Source organism: Chlorocebus sabaeus, chromosome 10, assembly GCF_047675955.1.
Source record: "Chlorocebus sabaeus isolate Y175 chromosome 10, mChlSab1.0.hap1, whole genome shotgun sequence".
Taxonomy (NCBI): Eukaryota; Metazoa; Chordata; class Mammalia; order Primates; family Cercopithecidae; genus Chlorocebus; species Chlorocebus sabaeus.
This window is the reverse complement of record NC_132913.1, coordinates 123,942,548-123,968,536: the sequence shown is the minus strand read 5'-3', so window position 1 is coordinate 123,968,536 and position 25,989 is coordinate 123,942,548. Positions and strand designations below refer to the sequence as shown.

General features: G+C 42.7%; 1 protein-coding gene across 5 annotated transcripts in view; it reads left to right on the top strand.

Annotated features, from left to right (window-relative positions):
* DRC11 (dynein regulatory complex subunit 11) overlaps positions 1 to 25,989 on the top strand; it is a 168,349-nt gene that overhangs the window by 37,219 nt on the left and 105,141 nt on the right. For all 5 annotated transcript variants that reach the window (XM_038001338.2, XM_038001337.2, XM_038001335.2 and 2 more), the window contains one exon: positions 4,602 to 4,807. In XM_038001338.2, coding sequence (XP_037857266.1) covers positions 4,602 to 4,807 — 206 coding nt within the window. The remainder of the gene's footprint in view (positions 1 to 4,601; positions 4,808 to 25,989) is intronic.

The following is a 25,989-nucleotide window of genomic DNA, read 5'->3' as shown; positions in this document are numbered from 1 at the left end:
GCAAGACAGCGAGCAGCCCCAGAAAGTTAACAGCATTCAGTCACTTATTTGCAAGTATATTTGCAGCTGATAAATTGAAGAGACTTTCATTTGGACAAATGTCCATTTTCTCTTACTAATTTGAAGAAGGATTTTTAAAGACAAAGCCCATCAAACATTAGATAAGCATTTTAAATTAATGGACCATGTAGTCCTATTTCCCCACAAACTCAGGAGGCATCACATTATGTCCTATTTTTACAGCAACATCAATTATTAATATGTATATTTTTGCTGACAGAGGACCTTGCTATAAATGTAGGTTTCGTTATCCAGTTCTGGGTCATTAACTATGGAAAGCTTGTAAATATAATGGTTTATTCACATGGGAAGCCTTCATTAAGATGCATTATTCTACAGCTGATGTATTTCAATATATAGTATACTATCGTGTTCTCTATCTCCCTTTAATATTTGTAATTTATTTTTAAATGAGTTGCTGTTTATGCAGTGAGTTAACAAATTTGAATTCCACATGACCAAAGTTGCTAAAGAGGAAAAGATGTTTTAGCCCAAAGGAAAAGCTGCCCATTAACATAGGACCTAAATATGTTATAACCTTTAAATTCAAAAGCAACCAGAGAAAGGAGCCACAAATGAACCAAATGTATTTTTGTCAGAGAAAGTCTATATCAAGAAACATGCATGAATACACACATATTAACAGCACAGCGTGGTGTAATAGGAGAAACACAGCACTAAAGGAGCCGGGAAGCCTCATTGCTGGATTCTTCATTAACATGGAATGACAGGAAAGTCACTGAATTCTGAACCTCTGTTTCCTCATCTGTTCAGTAGGATAGTCATGTCCTCATTCTTACCTCAAATAATAGATGTGTGGCCAACATGGTGAAACCCCGTCTCTACTAAAAATACAAAAATTAGCTGGGTGTGGTGGTGCACTCCTGTAGTCCCAACTACTCAGGAGGCTGAGGCAGGAGAACCACTTGAACCCGGGAGGCGGAGGTTGCAGTGAGCCGAGATAGTGCCACTGGACTCCAGCCTGGGCAACAGAGTGAGACTCTGTCTCACAAAAAAATATATAAATAAAAATAAAATGAAATGAAAATAGATGTGGACATGAATAAAGAAACGCAGTACAAGAATATGTAAAACAGGAACCATGCCAAGGGGCTATTAGGAAAATCCAGTGACAGCTGAGTGTTTTGTTGCACTCATGGATTGTGGAAATATTAGGAAGTTTCTTGGACACTTCGTATAGGGCTGTTGACAAGACACAAATTAGAATCACTTGCTCATTCATTCATTTTTAGGGATGAAAGGAGAAAAGACTCAGGTAAAATATAGTTTGTCTGTATACGTCTATGAAGGAAATCTACAAATAATGACAGGAACAACGTAATTTGGAGAAAAGCAACACCAAATGATACATTATACGGTAGATAATTGTGACATTATTAATACAAGACTTCAATCAGAGGCAAAAAAAAATGTGGGTCATTTATTGCAGAGATCCATTTTAACATCTCCATGAAAACTAACTTAGCCGTTGGAGAGATTAAAGTCTCTATATGAATTTATGCTATATGTCTTACACACTTAAGATGTAAACACTAGGAATGAAAAACATTACCTGGATAATATAAGAATTGGATATTTTAATGATAATATAAAGGAAATTCCTACTGTTCAGTTTTGACACAAAACACATAATATAAAGAAAAGTCATGCTTTTGAGCACCTTTATTGAGGCAATTAATGATCATTTGTTTTTAACATTGTTCTTTAAAATGATTCTGTAATTCTCATTCTATGTTTGCTTTTATATTGCTTTAAAAAGTAATTTTTAGGGTTTTTCTTCTAGCATCATAAAAGTTGTATTTTCTCAGCCAGGCATGGTGGTTCACCCCTGTGATCCCAGCACTTTAGGAGGCAGAGGCGGGTGAGTTGCCTGAGTTTAGGTGTTTAAGACCAGGCTGGGCAACACGGCAAGACCCCATCTCTACAAAAAGTATAAAAAATCACCCAAGTGTGGTGGTGTGCACCTGTACTCCCACTACTCAGGAGGCTGAGGTGGGAGGATTGCTTGAGCCCAGCAGGCAGAGGTTGCAGTGAGCTGAGATTGTGCCATTGTACTCCAGCCTGGGTGACAGAGTGAGACTTTGTCTCCAAAAAAGAAAAGTTGTTTGTTCTCATTTTACTAAACTTAGAAAATTGGCTCAAATTTCCTTAGGATTTTCTAATGCATATATTTACCAAGTATGATATATGTGGTTTCCTTTTCTCTTTTCACTGACTTTATGGGGTGAGTGGACACTGTATTTTGACGACATCTTCATTGTGAAATCCCTCCCATCTCCAGAGGTTCATAGGTATTTCTTTGAGAGTGTGTATATATATGTGTGTACATTTGTGTTACATTTAACTAATTCATTCAAAATTTTAGTTTAAGACATGAATTGAATCTTTAAGATAATGATTTTTTCGAAGTAATTGATTTAAGTTTATAGTTTTGCTAATGTCTTTTGTAAACAGGGTCTTGAATTTTGTCATATTCTTGTTTCACGGCTTTCAAAATGGACTTTAACGTTATTCTCTTACCCTTGGACATTTCTTTACTCCAGAGCTCCCTAGTATTCCTGGATTTCGCCCACTTAGCTATTGGTGCAGCCTGTTCTAATGACAACAATCACAATAGTGTTCACCATAGTGACTACAAAAAATAAGAAAGGAACAAGTATAAAATAAGAAACTATTCTGGGAATATAAGAGCATGCCCAAAATTAAAACAACAACAGTAACCACTCCAAAATTTAAATAATCCAAATGGTACACATAACTGAAAAGCAAATTGGTTCTGGAAGATAAAGCTAAAGAAATCTCCTATCTGCACTATAACATAGTGATTTTTTTCTCCTATTTGCACTATCACCTAGTGCAAATAGACAAATGGAAAATATAAAAGCTCAGAGTCATGAAAGATCAATCTGGTGTTCTGGCATTTATCTAATGCTTACTGCAGACAAGGAAATGGAGAGAAAGAGATAATAGAAGGAAAACTTGAAGAGTTGAAGGTAATTCTTTATATTGAATAGACCTACCAAAGGAGAATACAATGAATGAAGAAATGCCTACACCTAGATACATTTTAATGAACTTTCAAAACTCTTAAAAGTAAAGCATTATAAATACTTTCAGGGAGGTAAACAGCTTACTTGCAAAGGAACAACAATTCCGTTTGCAAAAAAGGAGCTGGAAACTCTACATATTAGAAGTAGAATTCCTCAAAGGAACTACCAAAATGCCATTCAAGTGGGAGGGACCAAATGAAGACATCCTTAGAAATGCAAGTCCTTATAATATTTATGGCTGTACATATTCATTCTGAAAGTTACACTCAAGGACATACTTCAGCAAAATGAAAATTGAATACAAAAATGAACAAGGGTCATATGGTCTGGATGTTTGTCCCCTCCAAATCTCGTGTTGAAATGTGATTCCTAATGTTGGAGGTGGAGCCTAGTGGGAGGTGATGGATCATGGGGGCAGATCTCTCATGAATGGCTTACCACCATCTCCTTGGTGATAAGCGAATTCTCTCCGTTCACACAAGATCTGGTTTTTTATATGAATGTGGGACCTCCCCTTCTTTCTCTCTTGCTCCCTTTCACCACGTGAGGCACTGGCTCCCTGTCATCTTCCGCCATGATTGTAAGTTTCCTGAGGCCTCACCAGAAGCCAAGCAGATGCTGGCACCATGCTTCTCATACAGCCTGCAGAACTATGAGCCAAAATAAACTTATTTTCCTTATAAATTACCCACCCTCCAATATTCTTTTATAGCAGTGCAAAAATGGACTAATGCAAAGGGTAAACAGAGAAACCAGGGCATCTCATAGTTAAATGTAAACACATGTTTTCAAAATTAATTACAGTCTATGATATTATAAAATGAGAGGTTGTGGGAAGAAAAGTGAACACATGCATAGGTCCTATACTTGTTCAAAGAAGCTCTAGATTATGATAAATTCTAGACAGATAGAAATATAGATGTTAAGTAACATGTTAAAATTTTAAGATAACCAGTAGAAGATTAAAATAAGATGTATAATTTTTAAACCACTACATGATAAGAATGAACAAAACTAACTCCATAAATCCGGCAGAAGGTAGGAAAGGAAAAAAACAAAACAAAAAACAAACAAACAAAAAAAAAGAAAGTGTGTTAGATAAGAAACTTAAGATAAGAAGATTATCTCCAAATGTTTCTTCTATACAATGAATAAAATTTTTCTTTTCTATAATTCTCAGATTGAGTTTTTTTAATCCAGATCTATGTTGTTGACAAGAGAGAAACCTCAAACATATTGAAGCTGAAAACTTCAAAACAAAAGAACATAAAGCATTACGTCAGGGACTGTGGATTAAATACACTAAGTAAATGTACTCAGTTAGCTTTGCTTCCTCTGGATGCTTGTATTTCTTATTTGCCTTTGCTAGGACACTATAGAAGATATTAACACATTTGTTCAGTTTCTGATATTTTTGCCAGCTCTGTAACTTTTATGACCTCAAACCTTTTTGTTTGTATATATTTTCAGAATCCACCTCCTCTCTTTAATGAAGTCAGTGCTACAGTAATCCAGGCTGAAAAGGTGGACCACCTGCGGAACGAGGTGCAGATGAAGCATGAAGAGGACTACAGGGAAGCCCTGGTTACCATCAAGAATGACCTAAAGTTGATAGAAGGCCTGGACATCAAGGAGAACCTTCAAGACCAGATCCGGCATTGGTTCATTGAATGCAGGTGAATATGAGCTACATCGTGATATGTCCAGACAGTCTGTTCTTTAGTGTCTGATGTTATTGTATGTTTTTAAGCACAGAAGTGTATTGATATAGAGTCATGAGGTTTCTTGGCTTCGTTTTAGAAGCGTGAAATGCCAAGGCTAAGAATTCAGAAATTAATTTTTTTAAATATGGGAAAACGGCCCACATAGTGCCTCTGTGACCACATGGCTTGGAATATAATGGGTGTATGACATAGCCCCAGGATGGCAGGACTTCACGTGCCAGGTCTGTCCGAAAGCCACGGGACCCAGAAACAACCTTCCTTTCTGGCATCTAGCCAGCCTCTCTACTTGTAAGAAGCTTGAGATTCTCGATCATGGTCCCTCTCGGTCATAATGCTTTGAGGCAGCTGCTGATTCCTGGGACTTGACACCTGGCCACCAGGTCTCCTTGAAATGATGGTGTGTTATGTGGTTCTTGCATTGCTATAAAGAAATATCTGAGGCTGGGTAATTTCTAAGGAAAAGAAACTTAATTGGCTCAAGGTTCTACAAGCTTTACGGGAAGCATAGTGCTGGTATCTGCTCCTGTTTGCCTTGGGGAGCTTTAACTCAACTTACAGTGGAAGGTGATGCAGGAGGAGGCGTGTCAAATGGCAAGAGCAAGAGCAAAAGAGAGTGTGGGGTTGGCAGTGGGGGGGTGGTGCCACATACTTTTAAACAACCAGATCTTGCAAGAACTCCCTCACTATAGCAAGGACAGCACCAAGCCATGAGGGATCTGCCCCCATGACCCAGACACCTCCCACCAGGCCCTACCTCCAACGCTAGGGATCACATTTCAACATGAGATTTGGAGAGGGCATCCAAACTTTATCAAATGGGTAGATAGGTAGTTTTGGGGACAAGGCTCCAGGCGTATTCATATTTAAGGGTGTTCTTTAATGCTCTTAAATGAAACATTAAATGAGTTAAAACTTGTTTACAAAAGTTGGTTTTTAAACGGTATTCATCAGAGAATTTTTCTACACAGCAGAACAGTTTGTTGGTAACCTAATTAGAAGAATTTTTTAAACCAATTTTATTTCAAGAAGGGAAGAAAAGAGGGCAGATTGTTATGATAAATCCCAGGAGCCATAGAAGGCAGACTTGGCCATCTGTTTTCTTGATGGGGTATTGCATCATATTACATCAGGTCTCAAGATATTCTGACGCCAACTGTGGTTAGCTCATCAGGACCAGAGAATTTAAATGTTGGCAATAGAAAAATCGAACTTACTCTCAAAAGATTCTATTAAAAGTTATCTGTGGCAGGCAGCCTCTAAGCTGGCCTCCAGTGATCCCTCCCCTGAAGTGTAAGGTATACCTAGTAACTCACTTCCAAAGACAAGGATATGGCTAGAGTGATGGGATATCACCTTCATCTTGCTTGCCTTTCCTGCTCTGTCACTTGCCTTTTCCCTTGCTGGCTCAGAGGAGTCAGCCACCATAGTGTCTGCTGCCCAGTGGAGAGGCCCACATGGCAGGGAGCTGGGGGAGGCTCCCAAGCAACAGCCATTGAGAAGCTGAGGGCCCCCCTCCAGCAGCCTGAGAACTAAATGCTACCCACCAACCACAGGCATAGATTTGGAAGTGAATCCCCTTGACCCAGGTGAGCCATCAGATGAGACCACAGTCCCCGCCAGCACTTTGATGACAGCCTTGTGAGAGACCTTGAAGCAGAGGCGCCCAGCTGAGCCACATCTGATTCCCCACCCACAGAAACTGTGATGCAATATGTATTTGTTGTTTCAAGCTGCTAAGGCTTGGAATGACTTGTTATGCAGCAATAGGTGTCTAATACATATCAATTACTTTTACAGTGATTTACAAAAATCTGAAGTACTATAAACTTCTTGTATTAACTTTATGTGGGATCCTAATACACTATCTTCTCAATAATACTTCAGTTTTATACCAAAGTTTCTTCACGAGTGTTTGACATATCAATGACATGCTTTTGACTGAGAGTTCCATCCTTTCCTACAATACAATTTTGAAAGTGATGACTTTTAAAAATTCAAAATTGATTACATTTGTGAGATTTTCTTTCTATGTCTTATTTATCAGCGATATTTTATAGCAAAATGGGGTATTTTGAATGAGGGGGTATTTAAAATGAGGAATTTGATGTTGTGTAAATTCTGTACTGATGATGATGAATGGAGATGGAGGGCTGCTGTTAATTGAGCAGACAGTATCGTACACATAGCCCTCCTTTCTCCATCACTTTCCTCCTTGCTTTCTGGGGATGGTTTCATGAGAGCATATATTTGTCAAAACTTATAAAATTCTATCCTTGAAATATGATCAGTTTCTTGTATATCACTCAGGCCTCCATAAAGCTGTTAGAAATATATCACAGTAATAGTAGTATATCAGCAAAAATGCCAATGCTTTCGTTCTTTAAAATGTCATGTTCTGTTATCCAGAATACCAAAACCCAGTTTTCCAGTCACTACCATCGTTCTCAGACTCCCACTCCTGCCCATGGTATAAGACTTGCATCTTCATGAAAAATGGGTCACAGTAAAAAAGACAATAAATAAATAAATAATTTTAAAAAGCAGTGGGGGAGGGAAGACTTGCATTTGCCAATTATAGGTGACTTTGTCTCTTCTGGTTTAAAGTAGTCTCTTTCAGGTTAACTGTCTCTCGTGGGTAAATTTGAAGTCAATTTAAATGTCTCTCTCTCAAGAATCTTGCCCCATTTTTCTTCTCCTTACTGCATCTGACTGTAAAAGGAAATTCCATATCCTTACACTAACAGCTGGCAGCTGGGGCAAAGAGTGCCAGGCACACCATTTCATACCCTGGTGGTTTTTTGGTTTTGTGTTTGTTTATTTGTTTTTGAGACAGTCTCGCTGTGTCACCCAGGCTGGAGTGCAGTGATGTGATCTCGGCTCACTGCAACCTCCGCCACCCAAGTTTAAGCGATTCTTCTGCCTCAGCCTCCCGAGTAGCTGGGATTACAGGTGCACACCACCATACCAGGCTAATTTTGCATTTTTAGTAGAGACAGGGCTTCACCATGTTGGCCAGACTGGTCTCAAACTCCTAACCTGAAGTAATCCACCCGCCTCGGCCTCCCAGAGTGCTGGGATTACAGGCGTGAGCCACCGCGCCCGGCCCCTGGTGGGTTTCTGCAGCCATGTGGTGTGGCTGTGCTGGTCCGGCCCACCTGGTCTGTTGGGGGCTTCCTTTGCAGCCCGTGGTTTCTGCCACTTGTCCCCAGGCACTGGCCACCCACAGTCCAAGCCTCTTGGGTCTGAGCCCGGCTCTGCTGGCTGCTGGTTCTCCCCCATGAACATAGGTGGTACCAGGCCCATGTCTCAGGGGCCTATCCATCAGGTCCCCTCCATTTTGCTACCATCGAAAATGCTGCCCAGGTGGGAAGATGAGCACCGCCTCGAAGTTCACAGATTCTCCTCAGCCACTCCGGGGCTTCCGCTATGGTCTCAACATTCACCCCGCTCTTTGACTGAGGCCCTTACAGGATGGGTCCCAAGGACTCAGGGTCCCCACCCTCACTCCTCTCTTTCCTTCCCTCACCGTGCTGCCCCACTGCTTTGTTGTTCAAGTTGAGAGTGACTTGTGATGAAAGCCCCCTGACCATTCCCTCCCAGGTTCCTTCCGTCTCCTCCTCGAGCTCTGAGAGCCCCTCCGCTTTGCTCCTCTGGGCAGTGTGGCACAATGATTAGGATGCAAACTGGAGTCATTGCTTCCCGCAAAATAGCTGTGTACGCTTGGGCAAGTCACTTAGCTTCTTTGTGCGTAGGTTTCCTCATCTGTGATATGAGGACAAGAATCGTCCCTGTTTCACGGAGTTGTGAACAGATGAAGGGTGCTTAGACCTCTTAAGTGTGGGCCACTGTCATTTCTCCTGGACTATAACCACTGCTCACTCAGATGCCCCCCTCCCATGTAAACTGCAAGTCCCATTAAGACTGTGCCTGCTAGCAGGATGGAACTGGTATATAAATTTCATGAATAAGCAGTGAATGGTGCTTCAAGCCAATGGTATTACAGTTTTTCATTCTTATTCAATTACATAATTGGGTCTGGAGAAAATATACTTGGGATGATTTTGTGCAGTTGCAATCATGGAAATGCAGGTAGAAAGGCATTGTTTCAAAAGATTTAAGTCTTCTGATTAAATCACGTTGGTTTACACCTAAAACTGTCCTTTCCATAGCTAACGAGGATTATATGCTGTGTGCTCAATGTTCATGAATTTCCCTTATCAGGAACTTCCCCCATTTTCTTGTGTGTCAAAGAATAGGTATTCAAAAATATATTTTCTGTAAATGAAATGATTCTTTACTTTCATATAGACAAGGTAAAATCTAATTTATTATTAAGTGGCAAACCAAGTTGAAAGCACTGTGTACAACTGTAACCCCAAATATGCTAAAATATTTATATATATATATACGTATATATATATTCACAAACACATTTAACTTATTAAATGTATGTTTACAGGCCAGGCACAGTGGCTCACACCTGTAATCCCAATACTTTGAGAGGCTGAGGCGGGCAGATCACCTGAGGTCAGGAGTTTGAGACCAACCTGGGCCAACATGGTGAAACCCCATCTCTACTAAAAATACAAAAATTAGCTGGGCTTGGTGGCGGGTGACCGTAATCCCAGCTACTCAGGAGGTTGAGGCGAGAGGATTGCTTGAACCCGGGAGGTGGAGGTTGCAGTGAGCCAAGAATGCACCACTGCACTCCAGCCTGGACGACAGAGCAAGACTCCACCTCAAAAAATAAATAAATAAAATAAATATATATTTGCAGATGGATGGAAACTTCAGGAAGGATACACCAGAAACTGTCAGCATGGCTACTTCTAGGGGCTAGAGTGGTAGGGCTACTTTTTGTTTCATATTTTTCTCTACTGTTAGAAGTAGAGAAAATAAGTGTTATTTTTATATTTATAATAAAAACCCTCACTAAAACATATATGTAAGGAAAAAGAAAGGCCATCTATTTGGGTTGATTTTACGTTTTTAAGACACCCTGATTTTAGAAACATCAATGAATATAATACTTTGGACACCCGTGGCAACCGTCTTTTGACCAAAGGGCAGGGAGACAGGGCTGGCCGTGGTTGCGAGTTGCTTCCCCACCTGAGGTCCCGGCAGGGTCATGGGAGATGGGAGAGCTCTGGATGTCATCCTGGGAGCGCCTTCTCAGTTGTCCCAGGGTTTATGAGCACCCTTTGAAGATCCAACCCTCACTGGCCTGTCCCTTGAGAACACTTTATCCGGTGTCCTTGACCTGACAGTTTGGAGGCCAGTTAGAGTCATCCTCGTGGGTGTGCTGTGCAGACTTCACAAAGATGTAAAAATGCCTCTTTTTGAAGTAATGGAAGGTCAAGAGTGAATTTATTTTCCTTAATTGGATTATACTTATCTGATTGACTTTGATAAAATCCCTTTCCTTGCTTTTTTAAATCAAAGGCAAATAAAAAGCAAATATTGTCTTTTGAAACATGAAACATGGTCAGTCCTTAGGATAAATTCCAATAGGACACACAATGATGGCTCAACAAATTCTTAAAAGCTACAGTTAATGTGCACTCCCACGATTCGGAATACTTATGCTTATCTCATTGAGTTAGCACTTATAGTTGCCAAAAGGGGTTCTTTGTTTTTTAATTCAATTTCTACGTTATTGTACATGAAGTTTTTTTCCCCAATGTTGAAAGTAGTGATCACTGTAGAGCATTCACAAGATAGAGCTTAAAGAGGAAAATTGAAATCATCTGTGAGGATGTAGAGATAGCGACCATGAAATTTTTTGATAAATTTCCTTCCAGTCCTTTTCTTTCACATATATATTTTAATTACAATTTTAGGAATCCTTTCTCCAATTTGTAAAAATTTAACGTTGACTTTTCCCTTGTCCTTAAAATATTTTTCCAAAGAAAACCATCTTTGTTTTGATGGCCTCACTTTCGATTGCATGGATGCACTAGTTAATTAATTGATTATGATCTTTTTAAATATTTTACCAAATTGATAAAAGAAAAATGGTATCTCAGTCATCTTTTAATTTGTGTGCATTGTATTAATAGGGAGGTTAAAGAATCTTTTGATTTCTTTGTCACAAGCATTGTAAAATGCCCAGTCATTTATCCGCTTCCCTTTTGGGTGTTTTTTTTTCTTTTCTTTAGGTGATCTCTAAAATGGTAGTTATATATGTATTACAGATACCAAAGCCTTTTGAATTATTGCAATAATGACTTCCCAGTTTATCATTTGCCTTTTTTTGTTTTTTGAGCCAGAGTCTCACTCTGTTGCCCAGACTGGAGTACAGTGGTGCGGTCTTGGCTCCCTGCAACCTCCGCCTCCCAGGTTCAAGAAATTCTCGTGCTTCAGCCTCCCGAGTAGCCAGGATTGCAGGCACCCGCCACCATGCACAGCTAATTTTTGTATTTTTAGTAGAGACGGGGTTTCACCATATTGGCCAGGCTGGTCTCAAACTCCTGACCTCAGGTGATCCATCTGCCTCAGCCTCCCAAAGTGCTGGGATTACAGTCATGAGCCACCGCGCCCGGCCTGTCTTTTCTTTTTTTTCTTTTTTTTTTTTTTTTAACTGGCTTATAGGAAAGCCAGAAAGAGAGGGAAAGAAAGCAACAGTGAGAAAAATGATACTGTCCCAGCAGCCCATTGCACGGTTTCTGCCAGCGAATGCCCCCTTGCTGGCTGGGAGCCCCTGAGTGTCACTTCTCTGACTCTGTGGGGTCAAATGAGGTGATGCAAATAAAATACTTGGGCCCCACAAATTACTTGTTGAGGGTATGCATTTTATGTGTGCATTTTCTGTTTTGAATGAGATTTTCTTCCAATATTTTCCTTGTGATTGGTTGCAGACTTGTATATAGTGTGTGCATCCCTAAGTGAATTCCCACATTAGTTCTTGTAGTTTTTTAGTTAATTCTCTTGGATTTTACGTCCTGCCTCCACGCCGGTGTGTTTTCTCTTGCTTCACACTTAAGCTCTACAGGCCTAGAATTTTCTAGATAGTGTGATAGTTGTGATTATTTTTCTTTGTACTGTATAAACGATTTGAGATAGCTATTTTTGTCAAATATTGCAATTTAAGGAACATGCTTTGGGTTTGGAGGCGCTTCAGTTGTTCATCAAGCAAACACTGATGCCCTCTACTTAAACCTTTGGCCCTATCTCCTCCTCCCAGAGTCACAACTCAAGTGTGGGCTCCTTCCCTGTACCCCGCCCCTGACCTCCCCTGTAATTAGAACTATTTTGGTGGTTGGACACATTAGGTGTGTATTCAATAATAATAATAATAGAGACTCACAGTTACTGAGCACTCATTCTATAATTCTACACCAGGAATTTGAAGTGCTTTATACTTTAACTAATTTAACTCTTGTATTGGTTTACTGTTGAATTGTAACAAATTACCACAAACTTGGTGGCTTAAAACAATAGAAATTTATTTTCTCCCAGTTCACAGGTTGGGAGACTGACATCAAGGTGCTAGCAGGGCTGTGCTCCCTCCGGGAGCTCCCTTCCTTGCCTCTGCCAGCTTCTGGGGGCTTCCAGCATTCCTTGGCTTGTGGTCACATCGCTCTGTTCTCTGCTTCTGTGGTCACGTCACCTCGTCGTCTTCTACGTGCATCTAATCTCCTTCTACCTCTCTCTTATAGGACACTTAAGACTGCATTTAGGACATACCTGACTAATCCACAATCATCTCCCCCTCTCATGAATCTAATCACATCTACAAAACCCCTTTTTTCATATGCAATACCATTTACAGACTCTGGGGATTTGCACTCAGTATCTTTAGGGATCATTATTCAGTGTCTACTACAACTCTCAACAGCTTTATGAGATGAGCGTCATAATCCCGTTCATTCATAAATAGCATTCATAACGAAGGAGGAAATTACAGACGTTTGTATTTGTCCTGACCAGGGCTGTGCAATAGGACTTCGTGCAGTGGTGGAAACGTGCTTGATGTGCACTGTCTGGTGTGGTAGCCTCTGGCCACATGTGGCCACTGAGCACTTGAAAGGTGGCTGGGGTGACTGAGGATCTGAATTTTTAATTTCAGTTCATTTTATTTCATTAAATTTAAGCTTTGATGGCCCCTTGTTGCTAGTGGCTCCCATATTGGACAGAGCAGTCATGGGTACACTTGTTATCAGAAAACATCTTGCTCTGATTGGTTTTTCTCACGGCTTGAACTGCCGTCTAGGTCTCAGGATGTATCAATAAGCTTCATGTTAAAGTATCATAAAGGGGTCTCAGCTGTAATTTCATCCAGCCCCTTGGGGTGATAACAGAGAAGCCTGAAGCCCAGGTGGGCTGCGTGGCCCACAGCCAGCCTCGGGACTGTGGGCTCCTGCCCCTGAAGATGCAGCAGCCTCTGCTCATCTGCCCATGGGCTTCAGAGTCACCTGAGTGGCTGTCATCTCTGGACCCTGGGACTGATTCTAGGCCTCACAATCTTTCCAAGTGAAAATTCCAAATTGCACTATCGTGGAACATTGCCATTTCTCCGCCACCTACGCTTGTTACTTCATTTGTTGAAAATATGCCTGACTTCCAGCTCATTCTTCAGTGCAGAAGGAGTAAACACCCAAGTGAGCTACCCCACTCCCATCAGGTGCCAGCTCTGGCACTGGCCGAGGGGCATTGCTAGTCTGATTTTAGCAGACTCCTTTTAACTCACATAAGCTTGAGGAATCTGAAAGTGATGTAAATCAGGTAGCCACATTCCATCTTTTAAGCCAACACATAATCAGTCAGAAGTGGGGTGACCTGGAAAAACTCGGGGGCTTGAGGTTGTCAGGGTCCTTAGCACACGAGCCTGACTGAGGGTGTAGACCAGCCACTGCTTTCAGTCTTGTGATGTGATGGTGTCTTCTGTATCTCTAATCCACAAATGCATTGCAAATGCCACACACATGCAGAGGAGCAGAAGCCCTAGAGCCAGGCTGCCTGGGTTCAAATCCCGGCTCTATCACTTGCAGGCTGTGTGACCTTGAGCCAGTTACTTAACCTTTCTGTGCCTCCATTTCCTCATCTTAAAAAGGAGGTAGGGATAGTAATAGTACCTACCTCATAGGTAGAGTAATATAGATTTGCAACTATAAAGCCCTTAGAACAATATGTGGCACAAAATACACCCTCAGTAATCATGTTAAACCTATAGAAAGTCTATCAGATTCTCAAATAAATGACTTGCAATTTGGATGTTTCCCATATCCATAGTACCCCATGTTTTTATTCTGGAGTCTGGGGCCTTTGTATTCACAGCTGTACACAGCTTCTGTGGCTCCCACAGTCAAAATGCTGCATTGCCAACCTACAAAAGGAGAGACTGGCTGGTGGTGGAGGCGCCGAGAGCAAGGGCTGCCAGTGGTGGGGGTGGGCATGCAGCTGAGGGGATAATAACAGGGCAGACAAACTGAAAAAAAGAAAAAACACAGCACGCAGTATGCTTGAGTCTCCAGGGCATGCCTCCAGATCGCCAGCAAATGCACATTCTTTCTGGAGGAGGTCTTGAAATGCTTCGTTGTTTTTGTTTTTTGTTTTTTGTTTTTTGTTTTTCATTTTTAAAATTAAGATACAGCTTAAATGCAGTAAAATTCTCCCCTTTCAGTGTACAGTTCTGCGGGTTCAGCTTTGTCGTTCGAAGGCTTGCGGGACCTGGGGAGACCTCCAGATTCCTTGTCTGTCGTCTTCCCAGTAGATGCCAGTCGAACTCGAGAGCTAATTCGCAAATAGCGAGAGCGACCATACTCACTGTCCAGAGAGCTTCGGGCAATGGACAGAATGTCACGTCTTCACGTTCCTCCCTCCACTCCAGCCTGATGCTCTCCCTGCTAGTGTCTCCGAGCTCTCAGGCCTGCAGCACCTCCCGTCACTAGTCACGCCTTTAAAAGCTGGTCCTTTCTCTCAGATGAACTTGCATTTCTTTCTCTACTGCTCCTGCTAGGCAAGGGGACGGCACCAGGTGCTGCCCCAGAAAGTTGTCATGGGAACCCAAGGCTTAGACATACTCAGTGGCTTTCTCAGGGCTCATGGATCGTAACAGGTGAAGCTGGAATTAATATTCAGGTTTCTGATTCCCACAGCACCAAGTGGGTCTTCTCCTTATGAGCATGCCGGCACAAATGTCCTCAGCCACATGGTGCAGAGGAGTGGCAGGTGGTCAGCATTTTGTTGGAAACAGATGGTGGCTGCAGAAAGTCACATGGCTCACTAGGTGCCGCCTGGGAACCCGGGTCTTTCCTAACTCCTAATTGCCTCTCTCCTACTTCTTAGCATCTTCATGCAGAGCGTAGTGATGGTTCTGTGTAGTTAAAAGGAAAAGAGAAAAAGACAGAGGAGGGGAAAAAGAGAGAAGGAGAAGAATCGCGTGATTTGAGAAAGCTGGCTGTGGCTTGCCCCAATTATTTTATAGATGACAAAGCAGACTCAGAAAAGTCAGGTAACTTGGCTAAAAACCTGCCTAGTTACTGTCAGATTGAGAACTACAATCTGGGTGAGTAAAGACTTTTTGAAACGCGAGCATTGTGTAAAACTGGAATTGTTTCTCAAGAGAAAGTTCAGAATTGTTCTCTCTGAGGACTTCTAAGGATATCAAAGGAAGCCACCTGAAGGTTCACAATAGATATCTTCTGAGGACCATGGCTGTATGTATTCTTTCCCTTTATAGTCCATTTTCTGCATGGAGCGTGAATTACTTTCAGCATGAAAAAAGAGGTTTTAGAAAGACAGAGGGAGACTGATGGTCACATACAGAGAGGTGAGTTAGAGGCTCATTATTTTGAATTCTTTGTGTAATTATATTTTTAGTAAATTCTCAAAAGCAGCTGTGATCTGTAGAGATGTGAACCGTGTATAAGTTACTCATATGAGAAGGCAAATAACTTTTTCTACTGTTTGCTTTGGTGGAAAATATATTAGGTTGAATGGAGGAAGAGGTGGGATGAGAACTTAAGGTCCAGGCATTATTCACTGAGGCCTTAGGGACAGGTGCACGCTCGCGTGAAATTGCAGGTTTTGATGTCAGTCGTCACAGTAAAACAAATTAAGAACATCCAGCAGCTCTAGGCTCTCTTGGTTTATCCAGGCGCCAAGTCATGATGAAAGACAGATTCAGGGCTCTTTGGCAAATGCACTGAATGGATTTTCTCTTTATGGACCTGCAGGCTGTTCCAGGTTGCACCCTTGAGTCCCAATATACCCTCTATTGTGCTTTTCTGTCCATCCCACTGGAATCCAAGTGACAAATGAGATCCCTGCTGCCGCCAATGGGGCATGACCTGAAGAACCCGTGGGCTAAGCAGTCACTGCTACCCTCTGCATGCCATCCAGGGCAGAGAATCACTCTAAAGAGGGGAAGGACACCACTAAAAAATTAAAACTGGGCCAGGCACGGTGGCTCACGTTTGTAATCCCAGCACTTTGGGTGGCCAAGACAGGTGGATCAGCTGTGGTCAGGAGTTCGAGACCAGCCTGGCCAACATGATGAAACCCCGTCTCTACTAAAAATGTAAAAAATGAGCCAGGCATGGTCGCAGGCACCTGCAATCCTGGCTACTAAGGAGGCTTTGGCAAGAGAATCACTTGAACCCAGGAGACGGAGGTTGCAGTGAGCTGAGATTGCACCACTGCACTCCAACCTCAGAGTGAGACTCTGTCTCCAAAAAAAAAAAAAAAAAATTAGAATTGGTGCTATCCTGGGAAAGTGGAGGACCTCAAATCTATTGCATCTCTGCTGCAGTCACTGTAGCTGGGGAAGTAAGAGGACTTGGGAATGTTCTTTACAGTACTTAACGCATCTGCGGCAGAGGACAGAGCCGTTCTTTGGATATAGAGCCATTCAGTTTGTTCTCGCAAGCTCTTAATTTCTGTGTTGTTTGGAGACGTATGTCAACATGTATGTGCTGCTTTGAGCAGAAACAATCAGGCCTTTGTGTTTTGTAAATATGATAAATATTCATTTGGCACTTGATCAAATAAGGCTGGGGGATCTTCAAAGTTTGCCTCTAGACCTTAAAGTTGTCCTTTTCTTCAACTGACTCTTGTTTCTACTTGTAAGAGATTACTTCTTTTCAAAAGTAGTGCATAAGAAGTGAATTCAAATGTAGATGACTGAACATTTTGCTAACCTAACTTTTCTCCTATGTCTGTTTTCCTAAGCTTTCTGGATTCCTGAGTTAGAAAAGGGAATGATCTGTTCCTCTCAATGAGGAGGGGTTGCTGGGGTTGCTGGGTGAATGATGGCGCAGGTTTTGAATAATGGGTCGGTGAAGAGAAAGGGATGACAGTGCCTTTGAACGGGAGAATCTTTCCATCCCTTCCTAAGGTACTCTCTTCTTCCCTGAGTATTCATTTTTCTACACAAGTAAATATTTAAGAAAGGTGAAAATAATGCATGCATCTCATTTCCTGAGTAGAAGAGTAACCAGAACCAAAATAGCCAATTGTGTGCTGAGTAAGATATTGTTCCTTTTAATAAAATTTTAAAAAAAAAAAAGGAGGTTGGATAGGGAGGTTCCTGTAGGATTCAAGCCTGAGTAGAATTCAAGATAATACTTTCGAATCAAGAAGGACGCTTCAGTCTTGAGTGATAACTGCTAAGACTATCCCGGTAATAAGTAGACACATCAATGAATAAATGAGGTTTTGTAATGTGCTGCTAAGAGGTTGCCTTGCTTCATGTACCACTTTTTCCTCCTCTCCTTTGAGAAATAGTGAGCCCCTCGGTTTCCCAAGGAGGGCCATGGTAATTAAGCCCATGTGCAGAGTCAGTTGCCTTTATTGAGTGTAAGTGAATTTATAGGCAGCAACTGCCACCTTTGGAGGCTTCTGTGCAGTGGCACAAGCTGCTTTCTTGAGAATGCGAGAAAAATTTATGAGCCTGCTGACATTAATGGAGGTGGCTGGATGACTTGGGGGGGACCGGCTGGAAACCCCTCCATCCACATATTTTTCATACTTGATGAAACACAGATAAATCTCTGTCCTGTGAGTCTGAAATGGTGAGGCCCGTTGAAGCTCAGTGTGGGACCTCAGGGGAAAGATTGATCATTGTAGTAGCTCTGCTTTCTAAATCACTGCAAACTCTAGAGATGGGCATTTTCACATTCGTGCAAGAATTTTTGACAATATGCATAAATTTTTAATAGCCCTTAACTTGACCAAATGCTCCATACCTCACATTTGCTACCTGAAAGATATCAGACACACGTGTTTCTCTTATCCAGCTTTTGCAAATAAAAGAATGTAAAGGCAGATGGCTATATTGAGTGTGTTTCTATTAAGAAAGTAACATTAATCATGGAATAAATCATGTAAAAAATTAACATTGCCCTCCCCAGCATTTGTCACATGTAAATCATAGAGTTTCCAGAGCTGAAAGGATCTGTGGAAATTGTCTACTAGGCATACATACTTATTTTTAAATAACTAAATGAATAAAGCTAGTTCAATTGCACCATTCTGCAGAGAGGAAAACTAACCAAGTTCCCACCATGATACCATGATTTGCCCAAATCACACAGCTAACTAATCAATGGCAGCTGCCCTGGGCTTCTCCCTTTCCAGTAAAATACAATTTTCATGATACATCTACCCTCCCAACTGCTTCTTTATCAAGTGTAAAGCTTTATTTTAAAGTTTCTGGTTGGAGCCTTCAGGCCCATAGCATGGCGTCCTTGGCCAGTGGGCCCTACTGGGTTCCCCACCTGTGAGCCTTATCATTTTAAGTTCATACAGAAAAGGCACGTGATAAAATTACTCATCTTATTTTTAAAATTTTTAAATAGAAAAGGTTAATTCACAGCATAATAAAATGTAAGCTCAATAAAGGCAGGGATTTTCATGTCTTCTGTTCACTGCCTTTTCCCAGAACAGTATCTGGCATAAAATAGGCTATAGGTATGTTATGAAGGAATGAATGAAAAACCAAGTGTTTTTTAAACAAGACAGCTATACTCATATATATATATATATATATATATATATATATAAAGTTCTTTTGTTTTATTTTAAGCAAGACAGCTATACTCTTTTTTAAATATATTTTTTAAACAAGACAACTTAATGGAGAAATACTATAGGTCTTCCCAGGAAAGGAAAGGACAATGTCGATGACCTTTGCCCCTAATATAATTAGTGCCATAATATAAATTACTAATAGTACAAGGACATGAAAAGGAAATAAAAAATGAATATTTTAAAGAAAATGGCAAAATGTATTTTTAACAATCAATGGTGGGCTAAATATGGAAGAAAAGTATAAGAACCTTATGAAAATTGAAGTCTATGGGTGTTAAAAGGAAGAAATAAGAAAAGACTTGAATAAATGGAGAAATGGACTATGTTTCTGGTTAAAGGGAAAGATGATAAATCTGCTCTAGGTAATTTATAGAGATAACGCAATTTCAATTAAAATCCCAACAGGATTATTTATTGAACTTGAAAACATAATTGTTAAAGTCATTAGGATTAAAATAAAATGAGAACAATAAGGAAGGACAAATGGCACTGGATCTTCAACTTTATTATAAAGAAAAACAAGGTAAATGCATCACACTGATACAAAAGCATAAACATACATCAGACAAAGTGGAGAGCCCAGGAGCTGACAGAAATCGATGGAAATGAGTAATGCATGATAAATGAAGGTTAAAAACGTAGTAAGAATGGAAAATAACAGAGATGCAATAACTAGATTGCTTTAATTGTTAAAGCCAACAAATAGTAGAAAGCTGAATAGGCCAGGCACGGTGGCTCATGCCTATAATCTCAGCACTTTGGGAGGCTGAGGTGGGCGGGTCACGAGGTCAAGAGATCTAGACCATCCTGACCAACATGGTGAAACCCTGTCTCTGCTAAAAATACAAAAATTAGCTGAGTGTGGTGGCAGGCACCTGTAGTCCCAGGTACTCGGGAGGCTGAGGCAGGAGAATCGCTTCAACCTGGGAGGTGGAGCTTGCAGTGAGCTGAGATCACACCACTGCCCTGCAGCCTGGCAACAGAGCGAGACTCCGTCTCAAAAACAAAAAAAAAGAAAGAAAAGAAAAAAGAAAGCCGAATAGAGAATGTAACTCCCCTAAAGACAGGTCACAATTTCCTAACTCTAGAAACAAAAATATTTTCAAAGAAAATTGGACGCATTCCACTGTAAAAATTATAAAGTCAATAATGAAACTCCAAAACTACGACATACAACCAAACATAATATTTATTTTTATTATAAACCATTCTGTTGTTTTATTTGATTACATAGTTCCTATTTGCTGTAGCAAGGACAATAATACTGAAATGCATGTTTTTTAAATTAGCAGTCTTCCTCCCTCCGGTCCCATGCCCCCCTCCGGTCCCATGCCCCTCTCCGGTCCCATGCCTCCCTCCGGTCCCATGCCTCCAAGCAAATCCAGGTGGACAGCTTCTCACCTGTCTCCGAGCACCTGCAAGTGTAAATACACACGTAGGGGTTTCTCCTCCTGTCCCTTTTTTGTTCAACCAAAAGTGGCAACTCATGTCTCTTCACAACCTGGTCTTTCGTCTTATCATTATTTCAGGAAGTGAGCAGGCTTTAGCTGGGGAGGGGAGGTGGTTAACATGTAAGGCGTCTTAATTTTCCCTTTTAAAATAACGAGAAATAGGCCTCCAGAGAGTGTTTCCTGCACAGAGCACCTGATTTTCAGAACAGATTGCTCGGGGCTAGCAGAGATGCCTGTAAACCATGAACTAAACTGACATGAGTGAGTAGAGTAGTAGCGTGCCACAGGTCTAGCCAGGCCAGCAAGGCAGGCACACTGCCTCCGACAGTGCAAAGGAGGTTTCTCTGCCTCAAGGGAGTCCCAGCCCCTGCCTCCAGGCTGTGGGGCTCGGATGCAAAACCTTCCAGCTACGATAAGGAAATGGCAGCAACACAGCCTGAGTCACTCAGCTTCCAGGCAAACACCCTGTGGACAAAATATAGTGGAGGTGGAGGCGGAGGCGAGAGAGCGGGCAGGTCTGGCTGGCCCTGGCTTCATGGCAGAGTGGTGCCTTGGGCTGGTGCCTCCTACAGGAGAGTGATCCTTTTAAAACAGAAGACATATCATGCCATGTCTCGGCTCACGGTTCCCAGTTCTCTCGCTCAGAATGAAACCAGTGCCATACGGCTAGGTTCGTCTATGTTTCAGTTTACTAGTGTCAGGCCCAGTTTATGTTCGATTAATAACAGCACCCGGCTGGGCATGGTGGCTCATTCCCATAATCCCAGCACTTTGGGAGGCCGAGGCAGGCGGATCACCTGAGGTCAGGAGTTCGAGACCAGCCTGGCCAACATGGTGAAACCCCATCTCTACTAAAAATGCAAATATTTGCCAGGCAGGGTGGCAAGCACCTATAATGCCAGCTACTCAGGAGGCTGAGGTAGGAGAATCGTTTGAATCCAGGAGATGGAGGTTGCAGTAAGCCAAGATCATGCTACTGCACTCCAGCCTGGGTGACAAAGCAAGACTCTGTCTCAGAAAACAGTAAAAAATAAAAAACTAACAGCACCCTCTGTCATTCTTAAAGGTGCCCTGATCTAGACATGAAATTCCATGGCTCCCCCACTTACAACAGTCTGCATGATAGTCTCTGTCGCCACCCCCGGCCTTGTCCCGCCGCCTTACAGCTGCTCTGCTGTCCTGGCTGCACCTTGGGCACTCTGGAGGCCCCCTCCTCAGAGCCTGTGCCCTTGACTAAAAAATAATAATAATAAATACGGCCAGGCATGGTCGCTCATGCCTGTAATCCCGGCACTTTGGGAGGCCAAGGTAGGCAGATCACTTGAGCTCAGGAGTTTGAGACCAGCCTTGACAACATGGTGAGACCCCATATCTACTAAAAATACAAAAATTAGCCAGACATGGTGGCGGGCACCTGTAGTTCCAGCTACTCGGGAGGCCGAGGCAGGAGAATCGCCTCTGCACTCCAGCCCGGGCGACAGAGTGAGGGAGACTCTGTCTCAAAAATAAGTAAATAATTAAAAATACACCAAGTGGCACATTCCTTCACTTGCTTTAAGGTTTTGCTCAAATGCCATCATATCAGAGAAGTCTTCCCTAATTATCGTGTATAGTATGTTTTTTGATCAAATAAAGTAATTTCCCTGTCATCTCACAGCCGATGATCTTACTGAGGTGTGTATCTTTGGGGTGGAGAAAAAGGAAGGATGTTAAGCTTTTAGGGGATGATTATCTCGGTTTCTCTTTGCAGTTTGTAAAGTACTTTAATAGATGCAGAGATCTTTCCTAATTAAAACAATTTTAACACAAAATCCTCTGCAAAATCATTATGTTAAATATGCTGCTTTTGTGCATAATAATTATTTAAATTGCAGCTTTCCCTCAATTATACTTCAAATCTTAATTCCAAAGCCACTTGATTATCTGCGAACTTTCATCGTTTTGCTGATTTACAAAGTTGATGTGCAGCGTGCGCTACAATGTCATTCCTGAATCCGTTCTCCCCGACCCTCCATCAGCCAGCTCTCATTTGCTCTCAGATTGCCGCAACAGGCAAGGTCCAAGCCGACTCTTCGATTGGGCATGCAAACCACCAAATGGAACCAGTGATGCAGAAAAATGGAACTCATCACGTGGTTGCATGAAAAATATAACCTGGACTATCTGTATGAGGACTCTCATTTCACCCAAATCTACAGAACAAAACAAGAGGAGAAACAAGAAAGGCAAAGATCACCCGGGAACACAAAGTGTGGGAAGTGGATGCTGATTTGATAAGACTGTTGTAGGTTTCTCAAGTATTTCTGAACCATTAGTCAACATTTGGTCACCTACAAGCAAATGCTGGTGCCTTTCTTAGGGACGACACTCCTCTGTAGGAGTGATCCTCTTAAAACGTAAGTCCCATCACGTGGCTGATGCTGTCGTGGAGGAGATAAGGAAATCTGTAACACAGCAACCCCTAACCTTTCTGGCACCAAGGACCTTTCTGTCCAGGCCTCTCTCTGCACCATCTCTCAGCGTCTCTTCACAGCGTCTTCCCTTCATTTCTTCTTCTCACGAGGACACCAGCCCGACTGGATGGGGCCCTCCTACTTCAGCATGACCACACCTCTGCCAGTTCCTTCTGCAGTGACCCTGTTTCCAACCCGGTCGCATCCTGAGGTAGTGGCAGCTGGGAAGTCTGCATGTGACTATGATGGGGCGGGAGGCGCAGCACAGCCCATCATCCCTAGTGAGAGCTACTTTAATGGAGACAGGGACCATGAAGAATTCTTGAAGAGCCAGCCTGGGAAGGAGACAGAGATGAGAGAGTCACTGGAGGAGGCTGGGAGCTCAGGAGGCTGTGAGTTTGTTCAGTGAGTGAGACCCGAGCGTCCTGCAGATCTACGGGGGAGGGTCCGACTAGGATGAGGCACGGAAGGAGGAGAGGGTCCCCAGGAGCATGAGGTGGGAGATGCCAAGGGCCCAAGAGACCCCAGGCCCAGCAGCCACAGTCAGGGGAAGTGGCAAGACGGGTCCGAGGGGGACGAATCGGCTCTTGAAGGTGGTGGCTCCCCTCTCCCCTCTCCCTGGGACACATGGGCAGACAGTGCCTGAGCCCTGAGGTATGTGTGGCTGGCAGGGCCTGTCCAGGGCCCAGAGCCCAGCGTTTTGCAAATCCAGTTGTTTGAATACTATGGATGCCCACACCATGTGGCAGCCCTAAGCACAGCAGAGGGTTTTCCAGGCATTCGGCCTGTGGGTCCCAGGCACCACGGTTGGTGAACATGTGTGTCCAAGCGTCCAGAGGACAGCCTATGCCTCTCCAGGGGCCTGAGACCCCGGGAAAACAAAGACAGGGTAAGTGCCCATTAGGGCAAGAGGGCGGCTCAGAGGAATCAGGTTCCACAAAAAGCAGAGACTTTGGTTTCCGCTTGTAACCGAGAGAACTGTCTTCCTGACACCGTGTAATCTGGGTTCCTGAGTTACTCCTGGGGAAGTCCCCAGGTGGGCAGTCACCTGCAGTCAGTGCCGCTGACCCCATCTGTTTACACTGGAAACATCGTGGGAGCCAAATATTTTCCGTTCACTGGTCTGTGATCATCAGCCCTCTCTCCCCTGAAGGTTTTACACCTCATGCAGCGCACTGAACCCAAAGCACAGAGCACTCATCACCTCACAGCTTCCTTACAATTAACAGCAGGAGCGGGACCAACTGTGCCTTGACTCTGAGGAGGCTCGGTCGGATGTCAGGATAGGTTCCTGTTTGTGTCACAGGACACAGCTGAAAATGCGGGGAGGGAGAAATACAACAGCCAAGGGGGTAAAGTCTCAGGAACATAAAATAGAACTCATAACTGTCTCTCTTAACATGCTCTAAGTGGCCAAGTCACAGGGAAGGGGCCAAGGAGAGACTCTGTCAGTGCGAAGTCAGGGCACCCTGGGAGTATCACACTGGGGGTCCAACCTCTGTGTGAACAGAGGCCTGCTAGCCACCCACTGGAGGGACAGACGGAGTGCAGTGAGCAAGAAAGGGATAGTGCACACCCATCTGTTTGCACAAGCATGTGTGGATGTGTCTGTGTATGTGTGATAAAGAGCTCTCAGGCACATTGTCACTTTCTAGACACAAATTTTATATTTTTAATGTGTACCCTACAATAGTTTTTTTTTTCATTCTTTAAGGATAAGACTAATTAAATTTCAGATTATGACTGACTATATAAACTAACATGTCAAAGGAAAACTAAATATGTTCATCTGTTAAAAATAGCCCGGGCAGAGTGGCTCACGCCCATAATCCCAGCACTTTGGGAGACTGGGGCAGGCAGATCACCTGAGGTCAGGAGTTTGAGACCAGCCTGGCCAGCATGGTGAAGCCCTATCTCTACTAAAAATACAAAAAAAAATAGTCAAGCGTGGTGGTGCACACCTGTAGTCCCAGCTACTCGGGAGGCTGAGGCCTGAGAATCATTTGAACCCAGAAGGCAGAGGTCGCAGTGAGCCAATATTGTACCACTGCACTCCAGCCTGGGCGACAGAGCAAGACTCTGTCTAAAATTAAATAAATGATATATTTAATATTATCTTTACCAAAAGCACCATGATAACATAATATTATTAAATCTTAGTATGACCATCGATGTGTTCCATAATTAAGAATTCCATGTTAGAAATGACATATGTAAATTCTTTTTGCTTTTTCATATGTCACTAAGTTTGTTTTGAGTCCTCAAAAACACTCAAACTTTACAATATGAAAATAAAATTATGCAGTGGAGTTCCTTGTAAAAGTGGTTATTGGAGGAATAATGTGATTGGGACTGAAAGAAACAGCGCTGTCGTTTTGACTCCTAATGTATTCATGGTTTCTCTCTAAGCCCTGTCCAGGCTGGGCGATGCACGGGTCTGAGGCAGATCGTGGTCAGTTTAACAAGGTTTCAGACATGAGTCATGTGAACAAGCACCACCTGGGGCGCAATATCCGCATCGGCCATATGATTGTGAAATGTGAGCTGCGTGAGGGCAACCTCTGCCATCTTTGAATGTCAGATCTCTGTCTCCCATCGCTGCATCTAGAATCTAGTTGGGACTAAACAGATATTTGTTGGTTGACTATATAAATGAAAGCTTGGATGGATGGCGGAGTAAGTGAGTGATCCCGCCAAAGTAACTCCTGTGTAGAAAAAGAATCAAGTTCTGTTTGGCCCCAGAGGGTGGCTCAGTGGCCCAGGGAGTGAGATGACAGTGCAGTGTCAGGAAGTATCCAGAAGTGGATGGGCTGCTTCGGGGGAGTGAGCTCACCATCATGGGAAGCATTTAAGCAGTGGCCAAGGGAATGGCTCTCTAAGTGTGTCCCAGTCCCCAGGGCCCCTGGCTCTCAAAGTGTGTCCCAGGACTCCTGGGGGCCTTCAAGACCTGTTCAGGGGATCCAAAAACCGAACTGCTTTCAAATGAATACCAAGACATTGCTTGCTATTTTTGCTTTCTTGACATTGGCACCAATGGTACAATAGTAGCAGGGCAGATCTGCTGACCCAGGAATCAAGCCACCAGCTCCAGCACAGAAGTCACTGTAGACTTTACTGCCATACACCGCCTTTAAAAAGAATTTTATTTAATCTAGGCAATACCATTCAAGACATAGGCATAGGCAAAGATTTCATGTTG